The sequence below is a fragment of the Rhinatrema bivittatum genome, chromosome 1, assembly GCF_901001135.1.
Source record: "Rhinatrema bivittatum chromosome 1, aRhiBiv1.1, whole genome shotgun sequence".
Taxonomy (NCBI): domain Eukaryota; kingdom Metazoa; phylum Chordata; class Amphibia; order Gymnophiona; family Rhinatrematidae; genus Rhinatrema; species Rhinatrema bivittatum.
Window position 1 is genome coordinate 262,016,082 of NC_042615.1, and position 24,461 is coordinate 262,040,542.

General features: G+C 45.0%; 1 protein-coding gene across 3 annotated transcripts in view; it reads right to left on the minus strand.

Moving 5' to 3' along the window:
• HSPA12B (heat shock protein family A (Hsp70) member 12B) overlaps window positions 1-24,461 on the minus strand; it is a 239,122-nt gene that overhangs the window by 125,947 nt on the left and 88,714 nt on the right. Inside the window, exons 1-2 of one of the 3 annotated variants that reach the window (XM_029594225.1) lie at window positions 14,253-14,274; window positions 13,030-13,130 (exon numbers count right to left, since the gene is read on the minus strand). Coding sequence is in view for 2 of the 3 variants with exons in the window: in XM_029594206.1 (XP_029450066.1) it covers window positions 13,030-13,130 (101 nt within the window). In the remaining variant the exon portion in view is untranslated. Of the gene's footprint in view, window positions 1-13,029; window positions 13,131-14,252; window positions 14,275-24,461 lie in introns of those variants that run through there. The other 2 variants (XM_029594216.1, XM_029594206.1) reach the window with 2 other exon arrangements.

Consider the following 24,461-nt stretch of genomic DNA (forward strand, 5'->3'; position numbering starts at 1 on the left):
AGACGGGCCAATTCAGTAAAGTCCACGGGAATCCCGGCGCACGCACAGGCCACTCGCCTGTGCACGTGATACAGTATTTAAATGAGGCCCAGCAGGTTTGACAGCCAACGCTCAATTTTGCTGGCGTCGGTTCTCGAGCCCGCTGACAGCCACGGGCTCGAGAACCGACGCCGGCAAAATTGAGCGTCTGGTTTTCGACCCGACAGCCGCCGGCCTTCAAATTTTTTTTTTATTTTTATTTTTTTTACTTTTTTTACTCTTCGGGACCTCTGACTTAATATCGCCATGATATTAAGTCAGAGGGTGCACAGAAAAGCAGTTTTTACTGCTTTTCTGTGCACTTTCCCGGTGCCCGAAGAAATTAGCGCCTACCTTTGGGTAGGCGCTAATTTCTGAAAGTAAAATGTGCGGCTTGGCTACACATTTTCCTTTCTGAATCGCGCGGGAATACCTAATAGGGCCCTCAACATGCATTTGCCTAAATTCAGGCCTAATGCTGGAGCCCAGTCCAGAGCCCAGTCCCGACACCTGGGCCTCTGCCCAGGCACAGGCCCAATGCCAAAGCCCAAATCCTGAAGCCTGAGCCTGAGCCTAAGCCAGAGGCCAGGTACTGATGCCTGGGCCTTAGCCCAGGGTTAGGCCCAGACTGAGAGGCCAGGGAACCCAGGCCTCACTGGAGTCTTCTTTCTTCAAATGACTCTCGGGCCGATACAGTACAGTGCGCTCCGACAGAGCGCACTGTTAACCTGCCACTGGACGCGCGTTTTCTCTTACCCCTTATTCAGTAAGGGGCGGAAAACGCGTGGCCCGAGAGTCATTTGAAGAAAGAAGACTCCAGTGAGGCCTGGGTTCCCTGGCCTCTCAGTCTGGGCCTAACCCTGGGCTAAGGCCCAGGCATCAGTACCTGCCCTCTGGCTTAGGCTCAGGCTTCAGGATTTGGGCTTTGGCATTGGGCCTGGGCAGAGGCCCAGGTGTCGGGACTGGGCTCTGGACTGGGCTCCAGCATCAGGCCTGAATTTAGGCCGAGGCCCAGGCATTGGGACCCGATCTAGCCACGGCGTGAGAGCCCCGACAGATCAGGTAAGTGAGGGTCGGGAACTTTCCCAACCTTGGCAAAGGTTTTCAGGGGGGCCTAGGCCTTTGCTCGGGTCTTGGCTGAGACTCCAGCGTCGTGCTTGGGGGTAGGATGCAGCATCATGCTCGGGCATAGGCCGCAGCCCCTGCTTTGGGCTTTAGCCTATTCCCTGGGTGAGGCCGCAGCCTTGGGCCTAGGTGTAGGTCTGATAGGAGATTTTTTTTTAACCAAATGAAATGAATAGGATTTGCTTAATTCAGGGGGGCCCCTAAAAAAACAATTGGCCCTTAACTATTGCATTTTTCAAATTCACTTAAAATTAATGTACATCCCTATTATCCTGCTGAAATCTGTTCCCAAACTACTGGTGTCCTAAGTCACCTTCCCAAACACACTCCAAGCTTTTGCAGGGGAATTTTGGTGTCAGCACCATTGTTGCTGTGAAGACTCTTAGGAGGACCAAAAGCTCCTTGCCATGGACCCAATTTTATAGCACGCAATAAATCAAAAATCGATTTAAAATTACCAGCAATTGCCGAGACAGTGCAAAATTCTTGGTGGCCTTTCCAGATGAGGGCTGGGGAGGAAGGAGGAGACAACAGCAGCAGATGGGAGCACAGGAGGGAGGGTGGAGAAGGTAGTGGGGACTGCAGTGGCAGAGCAGCACCAGAAAAGGACAAAGGAGAAGGCCTGGAAAGTAAGAGATGGCGGCAGCAGACGACTGGGAGGGAGGGAGAGGCGGTGGCCATAGTGGAAGATCAAGGCTGGGAAGGTGTTTTCGTGTATCGGAAAGCCACGAAAAGTAAAATGAAAAAAAAAAAGCCCCTTTTTTTTTTTTTTTTTGGGACAAAATCGCTAAAAGCAAAATGTGATAAAATTGTGACTGTGCTCAGCGCTGACTAGAAATGATTCTACAGCTGGGGTAATTCTCTGCTGTACAAGGAGTAGGGCTGTGCCTTCATTTCAAAACCAAATGAAAAAATGATGAAAACGTGTTTGCTTCCAATTTGTTGCCGATGAAAAGAAAACATGTTACAAAGGAAAAATGTGTTTCATTTTATACTCTTGCCATTAAAGTGGGGGGGGGGGGAGATTTAGGCAATGTATATGTAACCTCACTTTCACCAGGGGTCACCTTCCCAGCCCTGGGGAGCACTGGCCCGGCTCTGCAAGGGTGGGGGAACACTCACTCTCGCCAGCTGGCATGGGGTAGGGGGCAGGTTCACCTGCAAGGCCCAAACTGGGCTGAGGACACTCCCATGAAAACAAACAATATCCAGACCATAATTGTGCTCCAAAATAAAGATAGTTTTCTTCCAAAAAGAACCAGTTCAGCAACATAAACCACATGATGAATTCACAGTCCAGATGAAAAAAAGAACACAAAAATTAGAAAAAACACAGATCAACTCCAAAAGTCACAGTAAACACTCCTCTAACCCCTTACTTCTTCATAGTTACTCTTCTCACTTTTTTTTCAAGCCTTCTGTGGACCTAGATGAAAAAAATATAAAGTCTCTTTCCCAAATTTCTCCTCCAAAAATCTCTTTACCAGCTCCTTCTTCCCAATGGGTCTTTTTCAATTCCTCTTCTCACGGTCCCATTACTCCCACAGCACAAAAAATGGATCCAAGGTGACTTACCCCCTTCTGTAGGCAGCTGCATTCCCCCAGGCCTGCACTAGACCTCCACACAAGCACCACTCTCTTTTGTGTCCTGCCAGACTCCGCTGCAGCTCCTTTCTTTTATTCCAGAATCCAACTCCTCACGTTTCTCACTCTTCTCTGGCCTTTAGTCTCCTCAGTCTCCTTCTTTTACCTTATACTCCTGATTCTCAACTGTTTGAAGGTTTGTTGAACCATTCCAGCTTTTCCTTCTCTCTTAAAACCTCTTTTAGCAGTTGTGACACCACAATGGATCGCGCTCTCGCTCCAGTTGCTCAGACCCCCTCCCCCCAAGACTCCCTTCCCAGGCCCCTTCCTGGGCCACATTGTCACTTGGCTTAATGGCCTCAATCCCCTTGTCCATTATTGAACTTCTTTAGCAATAAAATTCTCCATTATAATGAATAGCACAATTCTTTGTTCTTCTGCAGCAGTCTCTATGGTTAAATATGGGACCCATTATTTTCTATTACCAATACATCTTCTTGTGGCCAGTAGGGCCATACATATATTTATTTTTACTTAGGATCTCAGACAATCTGGAGCTAGCTGGGGAAGAGAAAGGAGCATGACTAATCACTTACAAGCAGTTTTCAACTAGCCTTTCCGGGCTTGTCTCTTTCTTTGTTTTGTTTTTAGTTAAAAGTTATACAAAAAGTTAAGTTTCAATAGACACTATTTTCAATAAGTTATGTGTTTGAACTCAGAGAGTCAACAATGATTGTGAAGCTCCTTGCTTCACAGTTCCAGAAAAGCTGTAAAAAAAAGAATTGAGAGAAGGTGCGCTCAGTATATTGCTGAGCTGCTGCATATGCTTAGAGTACACTGTGCACTGCACTGATACTAGTAAAAGGATGCTGTAAGCGTTTTTTTTAGAGTGATATAGTATATCAGCAGGGCTAAGAACTGACACATTGCATGTCTTTGGGAAAGATTCACTATCTCTGTGTTTTCAGTGTGTGTGTTCTCGCTGTCTAAAGGTATATTGCGTAACATAGACAATAGTAGTAAAACAGAGTCTAAGTTAGGGAATACATAATCAGCAGTCAGTGTTCACTGTACTGAGTATACATTTTAACAGTATAAAACAACTTTCCTACTAGTGATCTGTATCTTAAGAAAGTGCATCATGTGAATGGCATTAAGAGGCAGACATGGAAATGAGAGAGAACAGACGCCTGCTCAAAGGAGGGTTGTGCCAACAAGAGCTGTGGCCAGTCCTAGCAGCATTGATGACGACAGCTATAGGATCAACGGCAGAAGACCCCTGACCAAGAACCAGCATGATTTTTTTAAGAGGGGGGGAAACAGCTAGACATGCAGGATTGGGTGAGAAACTGGAACAGCAGCTGCCTGTTCCAATCACCCATGTCTTGGTTTCACTGGAAGCTAACACTCCTCGGGGGAAGGGGGGGGGGGGGGACCCTGTCCTTCATTCAAAGCAGCAGCAGAGGCCACAGGAAAGGGGGAAGTCCGTCTCACAAGCTGACTCCTGGGCCCCTTCCTCATTGAGGTCATAGACCAGCAACTCCCAATCTCCCATCAGCGTCAGGCCACCGTGGAGCAGATGGGATTGTGTTCCACCTCACTGTCCCAGGGCAAGGCCCCCCCCCCCCCAAAATCAAAAACATTTTGTAAAAAGAAAAGACAGGAAAGCACTTCCCCGCCCCTGTGCCTCTCCGAATGCCTTCAGATTTTGTAGTCATTGGTGCCCAGCCTGCTCCCTAGCTTGCCTCTCTCTCGGTTCACCGCCTTGCTGCGCTGTTGTTGTCAATTCTGCTGCTGCTATTCAGCTTGCTCCTGCTGCCTTGCCTCTCTCTGGGTTACACTGGGATGTTTTGGCTCTGAAACTAAAGGCATTTTAAACGAAAATGAAAAGAAAAAAATCTTCTCTTCCCCTGCTCCCCTATCTGAATGCCTTGGGATCTTGTTACCACTGTAGGTGCTGCTGGGGTCTGGCCTGCTTCCCCTGCCCTGCCTGCCTCTTAGTTCAGCATCTGCCACTTTTGGCTGCCTCACCCTGCACTCTGTGCCTTGGGTTGCTGATGCCACTCTTCTTGCACTCCTCTGCATTCTGTGCCTTGGGGGGGGGGGGGTTAATGCCCCACTGTCTGTGATAGAGATGTGAATCGGAACCGGAATCGGTTCAGATTCCGGTTCCGATTCACATCGTGGGGTTTTTTTTCGTCCGGCCCGATCGTGGTTTTGTTTATCAGCCGCGCCCGAGCCGATAAACAAAAAACCCACCCGACCCCTTAAAACTAATCCCTTAGCTTCCCCCACCCTCCTGATGCCCCCCCCCCAAAACTTTTTATAGGTACCTCGTGGTCCAGTGGGGGTCCCAAGAGCGATCTCCCGCTCCTGGGCCGTCGGCTGCCACTAATCAAAATGGCACCGATGGCCCTTTGCCCTTACCATGCGACAGGGTATCCGTACCATTGGCCGGCCCCTGTCACATGGAGGGAGCACTGGATGGCCGGCGCCATCTTTAAAAATGGTATCTTGGGCTGTTCATGCCACAGCTGATGATGCTCTTTGCCCCTCTTTTGTTGCCTTTCATTCAGATTATAATTCTTGCAGAGCTAATACCCGAATCCCTATGTAGCTATTCATTTGAAAATATCAGTGTCTTTCACTTTGAACATGTTATATACCTTTATGTGGCCAAATTTGAGGGTTCTATCTACACGTCAGCATTCTGGCCCTTGATTGTGACATGGCTGAGATTCATAGAGGATATCTTTTTTATCTGGCTAGGTACTGAAATCCATTGATTTGCTCAATGTCCAAAATCCTAATTTAAAATTCACTTACTCTATCAGTGATTCCCAAATATCCTCTTTGGATGTTTTGGTCATTATCCAGGATAAGAAACAGCCACCACCCATGCTCTCTTCTTGACAGTATACCTATAGGACAGTTTTTCTGCCTTAAACATATATGCTCTTCTCGCCAGAATTTCTTGGTTCAAGCCAAATCTATGCGTCAGCAATTCTATGAATGAGGATACACCCGGAGGGTAATACATCAGGCATATAAACGCGCTCTCTATGTTAATAGGGACTTATTGCTTCATCAACAACCTAAGGAATCTTTGACAAGTCTCACATGTGTACTATCGTTTTCATCACTGGTGGGTCAAATCTGCAAATCCATACGTTCCCCCTAGTTAGTGCTTACTCCTCTTAATTGCTTTGAAGATTTACCACATTTTGCAATTTAAGAGATACTCTTGTGTCCTCTGATTTCAGAGATACTCTTGTGTCCTCTGATTTCAACACAGAGGATAATTCACCCCAGATTTCTACTGGTCATCAACCTTGTGGTAAATGCCATGCATGAATGCGATCTATCCCTGACTCTTACTACTTTTGTGCACCACTCCTTGAAGTTCCTGAATAAACTGCAGTTTTCAATTAACTGTAATTCGACTGTAATTAGATGCCCTTGTGATCTACTGTATGTAGGGAAGACACCCCGCTGTTTGAAAACTGTAACGCCATCCGGCGACATATTGAATTCGCCCCTAATACTACACATTGGCACGAAAATAATTATTTGACCACAAATCTGCACTTTTGTGCCATTGATTTGGTTCCTCCTAGACCCCAGGGTAGGGATAGGGATCGTATGCTCATACAGAAAAGAACAATGGATTTTCAAATTACAATCACTACATCCAGCAGGACTTAATGGAGAAATTGAATGGTTTGCATTTTAATTGGCTAGCCAAAGCAACGTGTCTTTGGGCTCCGTTGTTTAAACTCCTTGCTCTTAATTTGGTCTACCCTGATGTCTAAGAAGGTCTAAGGTATCCCTGTTAGGTATTAGTTCACCATGTTCTGTTTATTTCTAGTCCTGTGACTTTACATTCTGCTCTATAGTGGGTCTATATAATTCTATCAATGCAAGGGGAAATGTTTGAAATGCTTGTTATGATGGGCTCTACTAAGTCAATTGATTCTTCATGCCATTTTTTCAATTCTCTGCCTTTGTTCAATTTATATGTCCAGTATCTAAGATGCTCTATGTAATCCTATCAATGCAAGGAGTAATCTCTGAAACGTTTGAACTGCTTATGTTATGTTCGTGGACCCTTGGGCCGGTTAGGACAGAGGATGGAGTGCTGTGGGGTCCACAGCAAGTGTCCCAACCAGGAGGCGGTTCAGAGACCCGGAGCAAGCTGAGATACTGGACCACGGTGGAGTCCTATGCGACCAAGGACTCTGTACCCACTGGGAGGATGGCCGACATCGGGCCCTGGTGATAGAAGAATCTTCACCCTGGAGACTGGCACTCCCCCGGGAGGAGCCCTTAGAAGTCCAGCCGCTGGGACTTTTGGAGATTCACCCTGGAAGCCGAAGTCCCCCAGGAGGAGCCCATAGGGACATGGCCGCTGGGACTTAGGCGACTCCCTGAAGGCGGAAGATGGTCCGGATGCAGGCGCCTCCTGCAGGTCATGGGTTCCAGACGGCTGGCGCCTCCAGCAGGTCGTAGGTAATCCAAAAGTCGGTCCAGGAGTCTGAGTCCAAGAGTGGTCCGCAGCCAGTCCAGGGGTCGGTGTCCAGAGAGCGGTTCAAAGCCAGTCCAGGGGTCGGTCTCCAGAAGAATCAATCCAGCGAGGAGGGCAGAACAGAAGCAGGATGAAGAGCAAACCAGAACACAGCAACGGCAGGCCGAAGACCAGGAACCTTGTTGCAAGGCACAGGAGAGATCTAGCTGCAGGGTACTTATACCCTGAGGGCGTCTGACGTCATCTTCAGCCCGGGAGAGGTTTTCCCGCGCTGGCCCCTTTAAATGGGGCTCCTCCCCGCGCGCGCATCAGGGGCAGGGCCAGCCGTGCCGGAGCATCGGCGTCTTTCCCGAGGAGGGAGAGACGCGCTGGAGGGCTTGCAGGCCCGGGGAATGCTGGAAACGGCCGGGGAAGGCTTGAAACGGCCCGGGCCGCCCCCGAGGTAGTTGGAGGAACCGGGGCACGGCCCGGGACCGCAACAGCTTATCATGATTGACTCCCCTAAGCCATGTGTCTCTTCGCGCCATTTTTTCAGTTCCCTGCCTTTGTACTAGTTATATCTCTAGTATCTAAGCTGCTCTTAGATAGGGATTGATTCACCTATTTCTGATTGGCTACCCCTAGTCATGTGATTCTTTTTGCGCTGTTTTCGGAGTTCCCTTTAACCCTCCGCTGAGGAGCTGTTCTTTGTATATCACTGAACTATATATTTCACTGGGCTATAAGCAGATACGTATCCTAGGTACGTATTTGTTTGTTTTGTACTATATTCAAAGGTGCTCGTATAACACAATGCTTCTTAAATCTGCACAGTTTAAATAATAATTTATGTTTTTCATTGTACCTTTAGAGTAAGATTCATCTTGTTTTGTTTGATTTACAGTGATGTCCCTCCCAAAGAGGCCGACTGGTGAAACATGGCCTGGTCGGGGAACTTTAATGCTTAAAAGGGGACTTGAAGGCTTAAGAATTCTATAACTGATACAGTGATAATATCAGCATGAAACTAAGAAAGATGTTACTTTAAATTTCACCTTTGGAAATCTCTTGATTGCACCGGATCATCAAAAATATTATTTTTCGATTTAAATTATTTCCTCACATTTCTTTCTTTACATTTGCACTTTGGCATGTGAGGCTTCTCCACTCTTGCTATCAGTGGATACCGAGGGGGGAGGGAGGGGGCCAATGCCCCCAGGTACATGGCCATAGGGGGGGTGCTGATGGCCAACATGGAGGCCCATGCCACCGCCGGTGGACCTCATCCCACTGGCGGATGAGCAGAGAACTACTGCTGTGCTGTGTGCTGGAAGCACATAGCAGGAAGATCGGCGGGGCCGTGGTGGAGCTCATCTCACTATGGCTCGAAAAAAAAGGGTCACATCCAAACCTGCAGGTGCTCCTTCTCCTTCCTGCCTGCACGGCCCTGGAAGAAAAATGTTGCTGGAGCCACACAGGCAGGATGGAGCAGGAGCATTGGCCGCATATAGAAGAGGAGCAGCGATTATGGGTTGTCACAGCAGTCTGAGAAGAAGAGGAGACCCAGTGGCAGGGCCACCCCAAATCCCATGTTGCGGCGGCCCGAGAAGAGGGGGCCTAGCAGCAGAGCCACTGCACATCCCATATCGCGGTGGCCCGAGAAAATCAGGGGCGCCGCAGAGCCCATCCAACAGCTACCCACAAAGAGGAGGACCAGAGGCAAGAGAGAGGCTGAGGGCCTGTAGAGTGTGTGCGTATGAGAGTGAGTTGAGAGATTGTGTGTGTGTGAGAGTGAGTTGAAAGACTATGTGTGGGAGTGAGAGTCTGAATGTTTGGAGAGTTAGCATGTGAGAGCCTCTGTATGTGTGAGAGAGAGACAGCATGTGACAGTGAGAACCTGTGCTTGAGCAAGACAGCATGTGGGAGTGAGAGAGCCTCTGCATGGGTGAGAGTGAGACAGCATGTGCAAGAGAGACAGTGTGTATGCATGTATGTATGAGAGAGAGCATGTGAGAGTGAGAGTTGTGTATGTGTGAGACAACATGTGAGTGTGAGAGCCTGTGCCTGTGTGTGTGTATGTGTGAGAGAGAAAGCATGTGAGAATGAGAATCTGAGTGTGTGTTTGAGGGAAAAAAATAGATGGAGAGAAAAGAAATAGAAAAAAGGAATTGGCAAAAAAAACAAGAAAGGGAAGGTGGAAAAAAAAGCCTGTGACCAACCGATTAGAAAACTAAGATCAGACAGCAAAGGTAAAAAAATAATAATAATTTTTAGTGATTGGCATATGTTATCTTTGGGAATGTGCAAGAGTAGCACTTTCTCTATGCCGATCTCACAATGTATGAGATCAGCATGGAGGAAGTGGAAGCACACGGGGCCTGCACAGAGGAGGCAGCAGAACAGGCTTCAGTGCCAGTAGCAGCCATTGGTACCTCCCCAATAGCCACGCGGCAGTAGTGACAGTGGCAGCAGAGGAATGAGAGAGGCTTCGAGGTTGCTGGCAAAAGAAAGAAAGGGGGTCTTCCTTTAGTGTGTGCATGTGTATGAATGGGAGTCTGCTTGGGGGTGTATGTGTGTGAATGCATGGGTGCCTGCCTGAGGGTGTGAATGTGTATGAGAACGAATGGGTGTCATCCTGGGGTCTGTCTATGTGAGAATAGGTGCCTGCCTGTGTGTGTAGGGGTGTGTGTATGTGAGAATGAATTGGTGCCTGCCTGGGGGGGTGGGGAGGGAGTGGTGTGAAAATGAATGGGAGCCTGTCTGGGGATCTGTGTGTGTGTGTGTGTGTGTGTGTGTGAGAGAGAGAGAGTGAGAATGACTGGGAGCTTATTTATTTATTTATTTATTTAAAAACTTTTCTATACCGTCGTTTAGTAATGTACCATCACAACGGTTTACATTTAGGCACAAATAGGTTTGGTTTCTAGGTTATCCATAGTGTGCCAATATTTACGGTTACATAGATCAATAATATACTCTAAATGAGAAGTGGGATGAGGTTACCATTTATATGATTGTCAGGATAATCATATATGTGTTTACTGTTTTCATTTAATATTTAATTATGAGTAAAAAAATAAAATAATTCTACTTTTTATATATAGGTGACTTTCAGCTGGAAGTATTTGTTGTTGTTATTCAACGTTCTCACTGTGAAACACACCCAGCTTGCCTGGGTGTGTGTGTTTGTGTGTATGTGAGGGAGCCAGTGAGTGTGAGAATGTGTGTGTATGAGAGAATCTAGGGGAGTAAAAGCTTGTGTGTTCGGGGAGGGGGGAGAGAGGTTCTTAGAACCTGAAAGTGTGTCTGTGACTGTGAGAGAGGGAGGTTATGGTGGGTATAAGAGCATGTATGTGTTTGTATGTGACAGTGTATGTATGAGAGAGAATGGACATGTGAGTATGTGAGAGAGAGAGAGAGCGCATAAAGTCTGTGCACTCCTCTAACCTCCTAATCCTCGACAATCTCAGAGTTATTGGAAATCAAGAGTTCCCAGGTATGGAGAGCAGGGGCTGTTTAAAATCCTTATTAGTTTTAATTATTGGGTGTTATTTGATATAAGTGCTGTTTTGAAATATTTTATTGGTGCTTGGGAAATTTGTTTAATATGTATGTGATTTTAATTAATAGAAATTATTCTATTTATCAGTAGTTTTAAAATATTCTTTTATTAGCATGATTTTACTATTATAATTGATGCGTTATATGTTTCTTGATTTTATTTGTTTTAGGAGGAGTGATGGTTCTGTTTTTCCATTGTCATTCACAGAATCTGGCTTTTTGGGGCTTCCATTTCAATTTTTGTCTATTTTGTGATCCTGTATTCTGTATTTGGTGAGGGTCTGTCTCTGCTCTGTGCATGTGACCATGATGAGAGATTCTGCTAGTGTGTAGTGTCTGCGTAGGGATCTATAGCAATCGGGTTTGTTTTGTTTCCTCAGTAGGTGGTGTATTGGTATTCTAGGACCCATTGTAATATTTACCTGCACATTTTCACAGGTAGGGTTCTTGTTGTTTGAGTCCTTGGTGTTACTACTGTTACATTATGATAGGTTTGCTGTATAGGTTTTGAATATCGTTTTTGCGGGGTTCATGTTAGTTCACAATGGGGTAGATTTTCAAAGGGTTGCGCGTATAAGATACACGCACAACCCCCAAAAACCTCCCCCTGCCTCCCCCTGCGTGCGCCGAGCCTATCTTGCATAGGCTCGGTGGCATGCGCAAGCCCCTGGATGCACGTAAGTCCCGGGGCTTGAAAAAATGGATGTTCTGGGGGCGGGGCGCCGGCCCGGGGGAGTTCCCAGGGCGGGACCGAGGCCTCCGGAACAGCCACCGGGGGGGGGGGGGGTTAGTTATGACTGGAGGGCGGGTTAGATAGGGGAAGGGAGGGGAAGGTGCGGGGGGAGGGGGGGGGGGCGGAAGGAAAGCTCCCTCTGAGTATATTGGAGCAGCCTTGGAGGGAACGGAGGCAGGCTGCTCGGCTCAGCGCACGCAGGTTGCACAATAGTGCACCCCCCTGCGCGCGCCGACCCAGCCGCGCGCATGTTATAAAATCAGGCGTAGATTTGTTCGCGCCGGGTTGCGCGAACAAATCTACGCCCGCGTGCATGTTATAAAATCTGGCCCAATATGTCTGGCAGTGGAAGGTGTTTGTGCTGCTATTACTGTGAGGTGACACCAGAATTTAAAAATATCTTTTTGCATTATGAGCTGTAAGGGAAATATCCAAGCTCCATTGCTGGGTGAATTTCTGTGAATGTACAGTGTGTTACAGAACTGGAGGTGCGGATTTATATTGACATTGTTTTTCTTCCTGTATACATTCCAGACTTCACTCTCATAGCCATATAGAATTAGTTGAATGAGGCTATCAAATTATTTTAATAGTAGTTTCTATAGAAGTGTGAAACTAGCCAGCTATTTAAAATTACGCAGAAGACCCTTTGGACTTTCTTATTAAGACTTTTTGAATAGCCAATTTTAAAGCAGGGGGCCATGCTATGGAGGTGGGTGTGATGAGGAAATGTCATTTTGGCTCCCTTCTCCCCGCCAAATTTTTCTGTCTAGAGATGCCACTGATTTTCTGTGACCTTAAGCATTAGTACAAGAAAAATTTGGGGGGAGAGGCACACAAATGAATTGGCCCTCAGGCGCTGGAGACCCTTCATATGCCACTACTTGCTGTTACTATGTTTATACCTTTATTTTACATTATTTTGTACAGTACCCCTCTTTTTTTCTGTATATCACCCTTTATGATTCTGCAACTATATGAAGATCTTTCAAGACCACATTTTTTTTGCTCCATTATGATGGAGCTGTGATAGCAAGGTTCCTTCTTATTCTGCATTATGGCACAATTCCATCTCCTAAATCAGCACATCTTAACTCTGTTAGAGAAAGTGCTCTATCCATTGCTGGGCCACATTTATGGAACTCCTTACCACAAAACATAAGACTTGAACCAAACTCTAGAACATTTAAGAAAGGAGTGAAAACTTGGCTCTTTCTACAAGCATTCTCTTAACTCTATAGTTCAAGTTTCTGGACTTAGTAATTTATTTTATTGTTTTTTTAGATATTTTCATTATGAATTTTATGAATTTTTTCTTATAGTTTTTAGATGTTTTTTATTAAGAATTCTATGTATTTTATGATCTTAAGATTATAATTTTGTAATTCAAAGTATTTTAAGTGTGTATTTGATATTTACTGTAAACCGATGTGATGTTTCCTACGAACATCAGTATATAAAAACGAATAAATAAATGAAACATCGACAAGCCTCTTTTACTTACAGGTGACTGAGAAGGTGTGAGAGGTGCAATGTTGCAGCTCTCATTGTGCACGCCTGGGGAGTTTGGTGGGGAGGGCGTACCGGACCGTTCACCATTTGTACCTGGAAAAGAATAAAATGAAGTTATTCCCACTTCTGCTTATACCACTTCAGAAAGCCACTGAAAAATATGCAAGCATGACGTGCCCTCACTATTAGGATAGAGCGAGGAAAATCTTCCAATTCAATCCCCCACACACTGTATTTTATTAGTGGGATGGAACAGTAAATCCACCTTATCAACATGAACCCCTTGGAACCTGCAAGCTCAGGATTCCTTCCATGAACAAGTTGGAAAAACAAGACTATAGCCTCTAAAGGGGTCAGAAGTGTTGCTCAAGTTACAAAGCAGAATAAACCTTTGTATTATATTATATATTTGTAGTTTCAAATATCACCCTTACTTGTTTCCAAAAGCAGGTCATACTTTTAAAAGCAGATATTTGAAAATTTGACTTGTGCACAATATTTATAGAAGAAAACCAATTCTGGTTTGTAAAGGAAGTTTTCACATCTTCTCAAACCCAAATTGAGGCAGACTTTCAGGAGTTTCATCTCTGTTTGTTGGAAGTTTCATGGTTTATTTCCTGCTGAAGACTTTTTTTTTTTTAAATCAAGTTTAGAAAGAAAACACATTTATTTGAAATAGGCGTATATGGACATATTGTGCAAAGTTCTTCCACTTATTCTTTCAGGTAGGTTTTCATCTAACACAACATTGTCTAGAATTCATCAGTGACTTTGAAAATTCCTCTTTAGACAAAGAAGTACGCATCCCAAGAGTTGAGGTAATGAGATCAGCAGTTTAAAGTGATATTTTCCTGTTTAGAAAACATTTCATGCACAGTTTTCAAAACAATAAATGCTCGTGGTAGATATGTTACTAATTCCTCATTTTAAAAGATAAAAATCACATTGAATAACAGATCAGGCATGCCGGTGATTTACAGTGGTAAGCAATTTGCTTCAATTATACTTTACTTGTTTTTAATTGTTCTTAAACAATAGTATGACCTGAAGTAGGCTGCCCTTGTGCCATTAGGGATATTCATCTTTCTCAAACTACTTTGTTTTTAATATTTTTCCAAATGGAAATGGAACCTTTTTTTTTTTCAGAGACTGCCTACCCCCCCCCCCCCCCCCCCTGCTCCCGCCTCCTATGTAGGAGAAATAACCTGAGCCTACCTCAAAAGCTTTAAATACCGTCCTTCTGCTGCATCTGTCAACAAGAAGAGTAACAGTTCAGGTATGGAGTGCTGCTGGCTGACAGGACTAGCATGCCAGGTTATTGTTTATCCTAAAGTTCAACTTTCACATCCAGAGCAGGGTTAATGGCATCAGAGCCATACTATACCCAGTCGACCCTGCAGCCTGAAGTCTGCTTTCCATTAGCGGCTGAAGTTAATCAGAGTGATGTTTAGTGCAGCCAGTAACAGAGTGCAGCTGTCAGCTCTTAGACTCTGGTTGGGAGGGGAAGGAGGGAGAGATCCACTTAGCCGTTGCTTTATCAGTCAGAAGCCACCCAAGTTGGAGCAGGAGGGTTTTCTAATGAAGAATCCACCAGTAAAAATGAAAAATAATGCAAAAGTTGGATCAGAATGTGAGGTGCAGGTCAGAGTCACCTTCGGTATGTCACTTTTCTAATGCCTGGCTCATACTTCATTAACCTAAGAAAACAACCATTAGGGATATGCAGAGGCAACATTTTCATTTGTGTTTGATAATTCGTTTTGTAGGTCATCTCCATTTGTTTAGTTTGTTCCAAAGAAAACATTTTTTTGTTTATTCATTTCATTTGTTTTCCATTTTCCATTAATGTCAATGGGGGAAGCAATGCAGCCTATTTTGAACTCCAAAATTGGGTTTTTAAAATTAATTCTAATGAAATTTGTGGATAGACATCATCACAAGGGGGAAGAGAGCCACAAGGCACTAAGACTGTTGCATAATGGCAACAAAAGTGGCATGATTAAACTAAGGCACCAGAAAGGGGCAAAAAGGTACCAGAAGTGGCAGGAGTACTCCAAGACACTATGAGAGGAGCACAGCAGCAGCAAAAGTGGCAAAAATACCCCAAGGTATCAAAAAAGAGCACCAAAGCTGTGACATGTACCTCTGAAGGCAGCATGAGAAAGGCAAAATGGCACCAAGAGTGGCATGAATATCCTAAGGCACCATGAAGGGGGAACAAAGCAACAAAGGTGGCAGGAAAACCCTAAGACAATGATAGAGGGCCAAAACAGCACACAGAATGTCATGAACACCCCAAGGCACCATGAGAGCAGTCACCCAGTGGCAAGAACACCCCAAGGTATAGAGTCTGGGACAAGGCAACAAGGCAGAGTGGCAGCAAGACCCCCAAGGTATAGCATAAGGGGCAAAGCAGCAAGAGCCCTAAGGTGTAGAATCTGGGGTACGGCAGGGAGAGTGGCAGAAAGACACGCAAGGTGCAATCAGTCATCCTGACGCTCACATGGAAAGTCTGGAAAACCCAGTAAAGGCAGATTGATTTTCTCTACCAACTCTTCCTGGGGATTGCTCTCATCTACCTCCCCTACCTCCTCATTGGAGGCTAAGACTCAAGAAGACTCCTCATCCAGTAAAAAATATGGCCTTGTTAATATGCAAGGCTTGGGGTAAACTGCAAGAAGCAGCAGTTAATATCCTTAACAGAAATATGGGGGTACCCTACACAGAGCAGAGGTTACTACCTTTAACAGAAACATGGGGCATAACTTGCACGGAATGGCAGTTACTACTATAAGAAACTTGCTGGGCAGACTGGATGGACCGTTTGGTCTTTTTCTGCTACCAGTATTATGTAAAATGCTACTGACTAAAGCTCCCAAATTCTCTTTGACTACTAGCTCTTCTGATTCAGGGAATCAGTTTTTGAAAATACTGCCACCATTACTTCAGAAGCAGTAATCAAGGAGGAGTGTGCAACTGGATTTGGGTGTTGCACTTTTGCTGCTCCGGTCCTTTTCCAAGTCCTGCTAATGTCAGCCTCGGATGGCTTTCCCACCTTTTGTCCCTGCTCCAAAGTAAGGAGGAAAAGAACAGGTTGTGGTGGCACATGCTCTCTCAATTTTATTTTTTTATTGCTTGAGCTGGCTTCCAATCCTGGCTTTCTGCAGCTAAAAAGGTTTCTTAAGTTTATAGGCAGGACTCCCTTTTTTCTGATTACTACTGCTGCTTGTGCTTCAAATAAGCTGGGTTGCTTCTGCAGGAACACCCAATCTCTGCTCCTGCTATTTTTCTATCTGCTGCCAATTCCTGCTCCCCTTTCCTCCCCTCCCAGGAAAATATCATGGTGGTTTTGCAGCAATATATTTTATCATGGAAAAAACCATGCTAAAAATTATTGTTGCAGAATGTCAAAAAAATGCACAATGGCAGCTCACTTCAGTCAGGACAACTATCATGTTAAAGGGCCACGTAGCCAAAAAATGCTCCCCCTCTCAGTGTTAAATGCTCCCCATGTATCTTGGCAAACCACTTCCCACCCTCCTGCTGCCTTTTGAGGTGGCCCTAATGTCAAAACAAACAAATAAATAAATAAATCACACAATGGTGTGTGGTGATGCCCTGCCCCTTCCCAAAACTCCTCCCCTTTAAACAAAATAAACTCCTCCTCTGGTTCAAAGCTTCCCAATCACCCAGCCTCCTGGTCCCATCCTATAATACCCTTCCATAGAATATAATCCCTTATATCTAATAGCCCCTCCCACCCCCTTCCCCCTTACATAGAAAGTAAAGCTTGATGGGCTAAGGGGGCCCTGAACCCCCACCCCATACACCCCCCCATACCTTTAGAAGACATCCCTGGTGGTCCAAAGGCAGCTCGGAGCGCTCCCTAACTTTGGGCCATTGAATGTCATTATCCAAAACGTCACTGATTAGCCTTTCCCTCATCATGTCATGGGGCAAAGGCCAATTGGTGCCATTTTGAAAATAGTGTTAACCTGCTAGGAGCCTAGGGGGCACTCTGGGCCACCACGGTACCACTAGGGATGTCTTCTAAGGTTATTAATGGAGTCCATGGGGTGGGTTTGGGGCATCTCCTAGTCCATCAGGGTCTGTTTTCTGGGGATTGGTTGGCTTCTATTCTATTCTATGGAAGCAGGAGTCCAAGTTGGGGGTGGGGTTGGATGCCCCTGGGGGAGGGGGGATGTTGAACTAGGGATGTTAGTTTATTCCAAGGGAGGGTTTCGGAAGGGGTGGGGCATCACTGCATGCCATTATTTGGATTTAGTTTTATTTATTTATTTTTTTACTATAGGGCCACCTCGACAGATGGTGGGGATCTGCCAAGACCTCCAGAGGGCATTTTATACTTTGGGGTGAGGGGGTCATTTTTGTTCATGTGGCTCTGTAAGAAGCATCCTAGGGACTTCAGGATGTGTGTTAGCATCCCAATGTCCCAGACTCTTTTATCTATAATTCCTGAGTTTGCATTATTACAACATGACTTGCTTTTTTTGAGGCAAGCTGTGTTATTGTATTTGCATAGGATTACCTATGTATTAGTTTCTTTTAATGTATTACTAAATTTCATGCATGCAAAAGCATGCTAAGCAGCTAATTTCAATAGGGGTGGATTTTTTGAGAAAAAATGTGCAATATTGTGAATATTGGTGCGACATCACAGCAATATAGGAATATCAAGCAATAAACAGAATTTATCACAGCTTAGTAAATATAGGACTAATTCAAATCAATGCTTAGCAAGAGGTGCTAGCTTGCCAAGCAGAGTTAGCAGCTTGCTAATGGGTAGCACAAATTTAGTCTCTGTCTTTTTTCTCACATACATATACAGAGTGGGGTAGATTTTAAAAGGTTGCGCACGGGCGTACATGTGCGCACACTACCCGGCGTGCACACATGTACACCTGACTTTATAACATGCGTGCGCAGGGACGTGCATCACCGGGCCTTTTGAAAATAGGCCTGGTGCACGCAAGCCCGGTTACACACGTAAATCCTCCGAAAATCAGGCCCTGTATGCGTGTGCACTTCTGACAGATTCCCTTTGCACATATAAAAAAACCTGTCAGAAAATAAACTGAGAAGGCTAGAAAGACTGTGCTTCTCTTCCCTGCATTGCACTGTGCAGAGTCAGAAAGACACAAAAAACAGTGTTTGCTGTTGCTTTATCTCCATTCCACTACCCTGCCACAGTGAACAGAGAGAAAGCAGTGCCTCTGTCTCTTTCTCACTGTGACGTCAGTGAAGATAAGAAAAAGCCTTTTGCCAATGCCAAAATTCTTCTCCTTATTTTTTAAAGATTTTATTTGACTCTAAGAGAGCTTCTGAAATTCCAAGCTTTCTCTCTGAAATTCAACAGAGTACAGAGAATTTCTTTGAACATACTCACACTTTTCAGTGGGAGGACATCAGCATCACTTGATCCAGATGCCAGCTATAAGCTACTTAAAAAAATGCTTCACTTTCATTGATCCTTTATCTACTTGTCTACTTCTCCCACCTCGGCTCCAACCCATCTGGTACCACACATAGTAATTGGTTGATTGCTATAGTTACCAGTCTCAGTGCAGCATTTTTCAATGTGTGATAAATTTGAATGAGAAAAATAGATAAATAAAACAAAAAAAATGGTTTACATTTATGGACACCCTCCATTTATTTTGGGGATCCACAAATAAAACAAAAATGGTCTCATTTCTTGCCTTTTACCGATTCATTTCAAATGAATGCACATCCTTAATTTCTATTGATCTCTAAAGATTTTAGTGGCAGCAGTCCTTTTGGGTATTTGAATGAACCCATTCTAACTAGGAAAGATTACAAATAGTTTATTAATCTATGATTAAGAAAGCTGAAATATAGTACTAAAAAGCATAAATTCAGATTTAGTTTAAACCATTCATAAGAATATAAGCATTGCCATACTAGATCAGACCAAGGGCCCATCAAGTTCAGTATCCTGTTTCCAGCACTAGCCAATCCAGGTCACAAGTATCTGGCAGGATCCCAAACAGTAGAAAGATTGCATGCTGCTTACACCCAGGGATAATTAGTGGCTTTTCAAGTCTATCTGATTAATAACAGTGTACAGACTTCTCTAAAAACTTGTCCAATCCTATTTTAAACAGCTTCACTACTGCCTTTACCATATCCTCTGGCAATGAATTCCAGAGTTTAACTGTGCTGAACAAGACCCCATCATAGCTTACAATTTCCTACTTTAGAAACATAGAAGTGAATTTTCAAAAGAGTTACATGTGCAAGAATTAACATATACATGTGTAAATAGCCTGTACTCGCGAAACTGCTATTATATAAAAATTAAAAGTACTCGTGCACTTTATGTTTCATGTGCACATTTATGCATGGAAAAATGGCAGTCTAGGGGTGTTCCAGGGCAGAGCCAATAGTTCTGTGCATAAGCTGCTATATTAAAAGGCATGCACATACATTTGGCAACTTACGTGCATAATTTTACCCTGCTAATTATCTTGCATAATTGATATCAGACTTGTTTATTGTGTATTACTGGCTGAGTGGGAGGTCTGGGTGAACTGGAAGAGTTCAGGCAGAAGAATCAGGAAGATCTTCATGACCTTGAGAAGGATTGGGAGAAATGATGGAGTAATTGGTAAACTAATAATTTCAATTACATGCACATGTTTTAAAATATTCCAACGTACATGCGTAAATCAGGTTTTACGCAAGTAAGTCCTATTTTATTTTCACACATAAAATACATGCATATATTTTTAAAAATAGGTATGAAAATAATGTGTGTTCAATGCATTGAAACACTTGCTTTCAATACATTGCATGAATTCACATGTAAGCCTATATACATGCATATGTTATAGGGTAGAGATGTGTGTATTTTATAATATGCATGTATGTGATATGTGTGGGTTATAAAAAAAATACTATTGTAGATCTATGTGTGGTTATATATGCATGTATATGTCATGTCACTCAACGGAGTTGTCTGGAAATTATTCTCATATTGTACATCTAGTGTAGGATGTCTAGATGCTAGTTTTGGTGCCTGCCAACTTTCAAAGAGGCAATAAGAGAAAGAATAATGTTATTTCTTATTACCCAAGTGAGGAATGGGGATGATAAAGCAACCTGTTTATGAAAGTCATTGAGAAGGTAGGATTTGAGTTTTTAATCCCAGGACCCTTTCTGAATCAAGATTACACCACTCATTTTTCCTATGGCTTTGTGCTTTGGTTTGCCAATTGGTGATTAATAATAATAACAATACACAAAAACATAAGGGTCCATCAAGCCCAGTATCCTGTTTCCAACAGTGGCCAATCCAAGTCTCAAGTACCTGGCAAGTACCCAAACATTTAGCTACTATTGCTTATTAATTATCCTCTAGGAACTTATCCAAACCTTTTTTAAACCCAGTTACACTAACTGCTGTAAACACATCCTCTGGCAATTAATTCCAGAGCTTAACTATGTGCTGAGTGAAAAATAAATAATTTTCTTCAATTTTGTTTTAAATGAGCTACTTGCTAACTTCATGGACTGCACCCTGGTCCTTCTATTATCTGAGAGAGTAAATAACCGATTTACATTAACTTGTTCAAGTCCTTTCATGATTTTGTAGACTTCTATCATATCCCCCCTCAGTCGTCTCTTCTCCAAACTGAACAGCCCTAACTTCTTTAGCCTTTCCTCATAGGGCAGCCTTTCCATGCCCCTTATCATTTGGTCGCCCTTCTCTGCACTTTCTCCAGTGCAGCTATAACCTTTTTGAGATGCGGTGACCAGAATTGCACATAATATTCAAGGTATGGTCTCACCATGGAGCGATACAGAGGCATTATGACAGCCACCATTCTATTTGCCATTCCCTTCTTAATAATTCCTAACATGCTGTTTGCTCTTTTGATCGCCACAGCACACTGGGCCAAAGATTTCTATGATATTTTCACTTGTTGTCATTCTATCAAACAGTGCACAAGTTTTGAATATTTATATGGAAGGTTGTTGAGTCTTATAGCTATTTAGAACAGTGGGTCATTGATTGAATGAAAGACTCTAAACATTATTACCCACAAAATTAGATTCTTATTTCTTGAGAAGAACCTCTTTCTCTCTCCTGGTTCCCACCTCCAGTTCAAGATAAAAGAATCAGCAATTTATTTATTTAAAGCATTTATTAACTGCTTATTACAGGCTCTGTTCTAAGTGGTATTACATTGCAGATTACACTTTATGTTTGACCAAGAAATGTAGACAGCCTAAAGGATCTCTACGTTACATTCGCTGCTCGCAGGGTGGTCCCGCTGGTGGCTTCACTCGCCCCGATGCTGCCAGCCGAAAACTGCCAATCCCAGTGGCAGGAAAATGCTGCCACTCCTGTCTTCCTCCTAGGCGTGCGAGCATGGCGCTCACTGAGCTATAAGCTCCCCACAGCAGGAGTCTAGGCTTTCGGTGCCTCCTGATGACGTCACACAGCCGGGTATTTAAACCCCGGCCATGCAAACAGGTTTTGCCTCAGCAAACAGGTCCTTCTCCTTTGAATCGTTTCAGCTCTCCTTGCTCTAGTCTTCACCTGGCTCTAGTCTTTAGTCTCCAGCCTTGCTCCACTCCAGCCTTGTTCCACTCCAGCCAAGTCTTCAGCTTCAGTTTTGGCCTTGCTCCTCATCCGTCTTCAGCTTCAGCCTCAGCCTTGCTCCTCGTCTGTCTTCAGCATCAGCCTCAGCCTGGTCTTTCAGCCTTGTCTGGGCTCTAGCCTTGTCTGGCTCTCCGGATTTGACCACAGTCACAGCCCTTTGGACTTTGTGATAGCCTGGCTCATGCCAAGACTCGTTCGCCTGCCATTGGTGCAGACCTTAGGGCCCTGCCTTCGAGGTTGCATAAACTGCACCATAGCAAGAGAGGCTCATGGCAAGAGGGGCACATCATTCGCAACACTCTACTACACAGCAATGGTTTACTTATTCAAAGAGGGGAACAGAGTTATTACTAGTGAGGTTGTCCACGCCCTCATGAGGCAGCTCATGATGGTTGGCTCTTACTTTATATAAATCCTTACTACCATCTCAAGATATGGATTTTTCACTGTCCCTGCTAGGGGCAGCCTGCTATTTTGCTGTTTCTGTTTTGTTTATTTTCCTTAGGAGAGGGCCCTTTGTTCTCTAGGTCTGAGGCCTGGGTAAAGTAAAGAAGGGAGAGGCTGTGTTGTGTTCCGCGGCCGTGGCGCCCCACGACCGCGGCCTCCTACCTGATTCGCGGCGTCCCCCCGCCGCAGGAGCCCCGGGGGAGGGCTCTGACTTGGGCCTGCGCAGTCTCCGGTGCTGCCCGTTGCAGGGGAAGCCGTCCTGCTTCCCCTCAGCAGCGTCTCCCCTCCGTGGGGGAAATCCAAAATGGCCACCACCATTCTTAGGTGCAAGGCCATGCCCCCTCCACAGAATTAAAGGGACCCATCCCTCTAAATGGCCTCACCTGTTCTCCATCAGCCAGGGCAGGGGTAGTATAAAAGGCAGCTTCCTCTGCTCATCCAGTGACTTGGCAACGTCCTCCAGCACTGTCCAGTCTGCTTGCTTCGGTGAGTCCTTGAGCTTTGGATCCTGTTCCATCTTGGTGTTCCTGGTTCCTGACTTCGGATTGGCTTACGGTGATTCTCTGGTTCCTGACTTTGGATTGGTTTTGGTGATTCTCTGGTTCCTGACTTCGGATTGGCAAGCGGTGATTCTCTGGTGCACGACTTCGGACTGGTGAGCAACAACCCTCTGGCACTCGACCTAGGACTCCTTCAAGACTCCATCTCCAAGGGCCCACCTAAGTCCCAGCGGCCCAGGTCCCTACGAGCTCCTCCCGGGGGGACCACGGGCTTCCAGGGTGAAGCTCCAGTCAGTTCTTGCACCGTCTCCTGACCTCTCAAAGGTCCACCTAAGTCCCAGCGGTCTGGGTTCCTACGGGCTTCTCCTGGGGGAACTTCCAGGGGTGAAGACACAGCTCGCCTTCTCGACTCTTCCTCCGCTTCCACCGTTGCCACAGTCTCCAGTGCCATTGGTCTGCTGGTCATATCTTCTGCTCAGCCTCGCCACCCGACGGGAGAACCTTCGAACTGCCCTCCTAAGGAATTCCATCCTCCCGTCGGCCCAAGGGTCCACAACTCGAGCATAACAGGCTGCCTGTGCCTAATTTAATTAAGTTGTTGAAAACCTTGTGTTTAGAGGAGGTCATTTTCCACCCATCCTGACTCTGGTTTAGTTTCACTTTTTCTTTAAATGGTTTTCCTTTGGTTTTACTGAATGCCCAAGTCCCAGGGTCTCAGATTTTTGAAAATCTAGAGGAAAGGTGCCTTTCACAGTGAGAGAGCCATGAGATCATCAATATCCTTTTAATGGGCTGACTCTTCATTCACCCTGAGGGAGAAGTCATAGATGGGAGGGAGAGGCTCATGGTACCCCCTCCCCCCTCCTAGGTGGTACACTGTCATCTCAAGGAGACTAAGGAAGGAGGAGAAGATGGAAAAACTACAGTAGAAGTTTGGATTTTTTTTTTTTTTACCATCAAACATCTTAAATTGTATGTAAACTACACCCACTATCTACTGGGAGGGAGATTGTAAATTGCCCCAATGATTGAAAGGGAGAACTTTCAAAATTATTAATTGGAATTAGTTTGAATATCAGGATAACTTTGTTGAGAACAGAAGGTCAAAAATGTATTAAGGATCTGATGATGTAGCAGTGACTTTGGAAATAACAGAAACTGTAAATAACTATTCATTAGTCTCAAAATGAACCAGTAAAAGTTTATGTTGCAAATCATAACACCTTCCAGCATGCTTATTACTGCTATTTACCTCTATGAGATCATTAGTGCTGATTCCCATTGACTTTAATGCATGACTGAGAACTAAGCAACACACAGAAACCCAGAAGAATTACCTTCCCCACCCCCCTACACTTAGGGAATCCTGGACATTCTGGAGACTTTAATATCCAAGACTGTCTTTGATGTGTGGTTCCTGGGGCCCTATTTGGAATTGTTAGCCTAGGGGTTACAGAAACATTTGTAATCTTATGCATTTATGCAAGTATATTTAGGGGCAGATTTTCAAAGGGGTACACGCGTAAGATACACGCGTACCCTCGAAACCCTGCACCAACCTCCCTTTGCGCACACCGAGCCTATGTTGAATAGACTCGGTGGCACGTGCAAGCCCTGGGACGCACGTAAGTCCCGGGGCTTTGCTAGGGGGCGTGTCGGGGGCGTGTCAGGGGGCGGCGCAACATTCGGGGGCATTCCGGGGGGTGTGGTGCCAGCCCTGGGGCATTCCGGGGGCGTGGCCGCAGCCTCCGGACCAGCCCCCGGCGTGCACAAGTTATGCCTGCCCAACTTTTGCAACAAAGATAGGGGGTTAGATAGGGCTGGAGG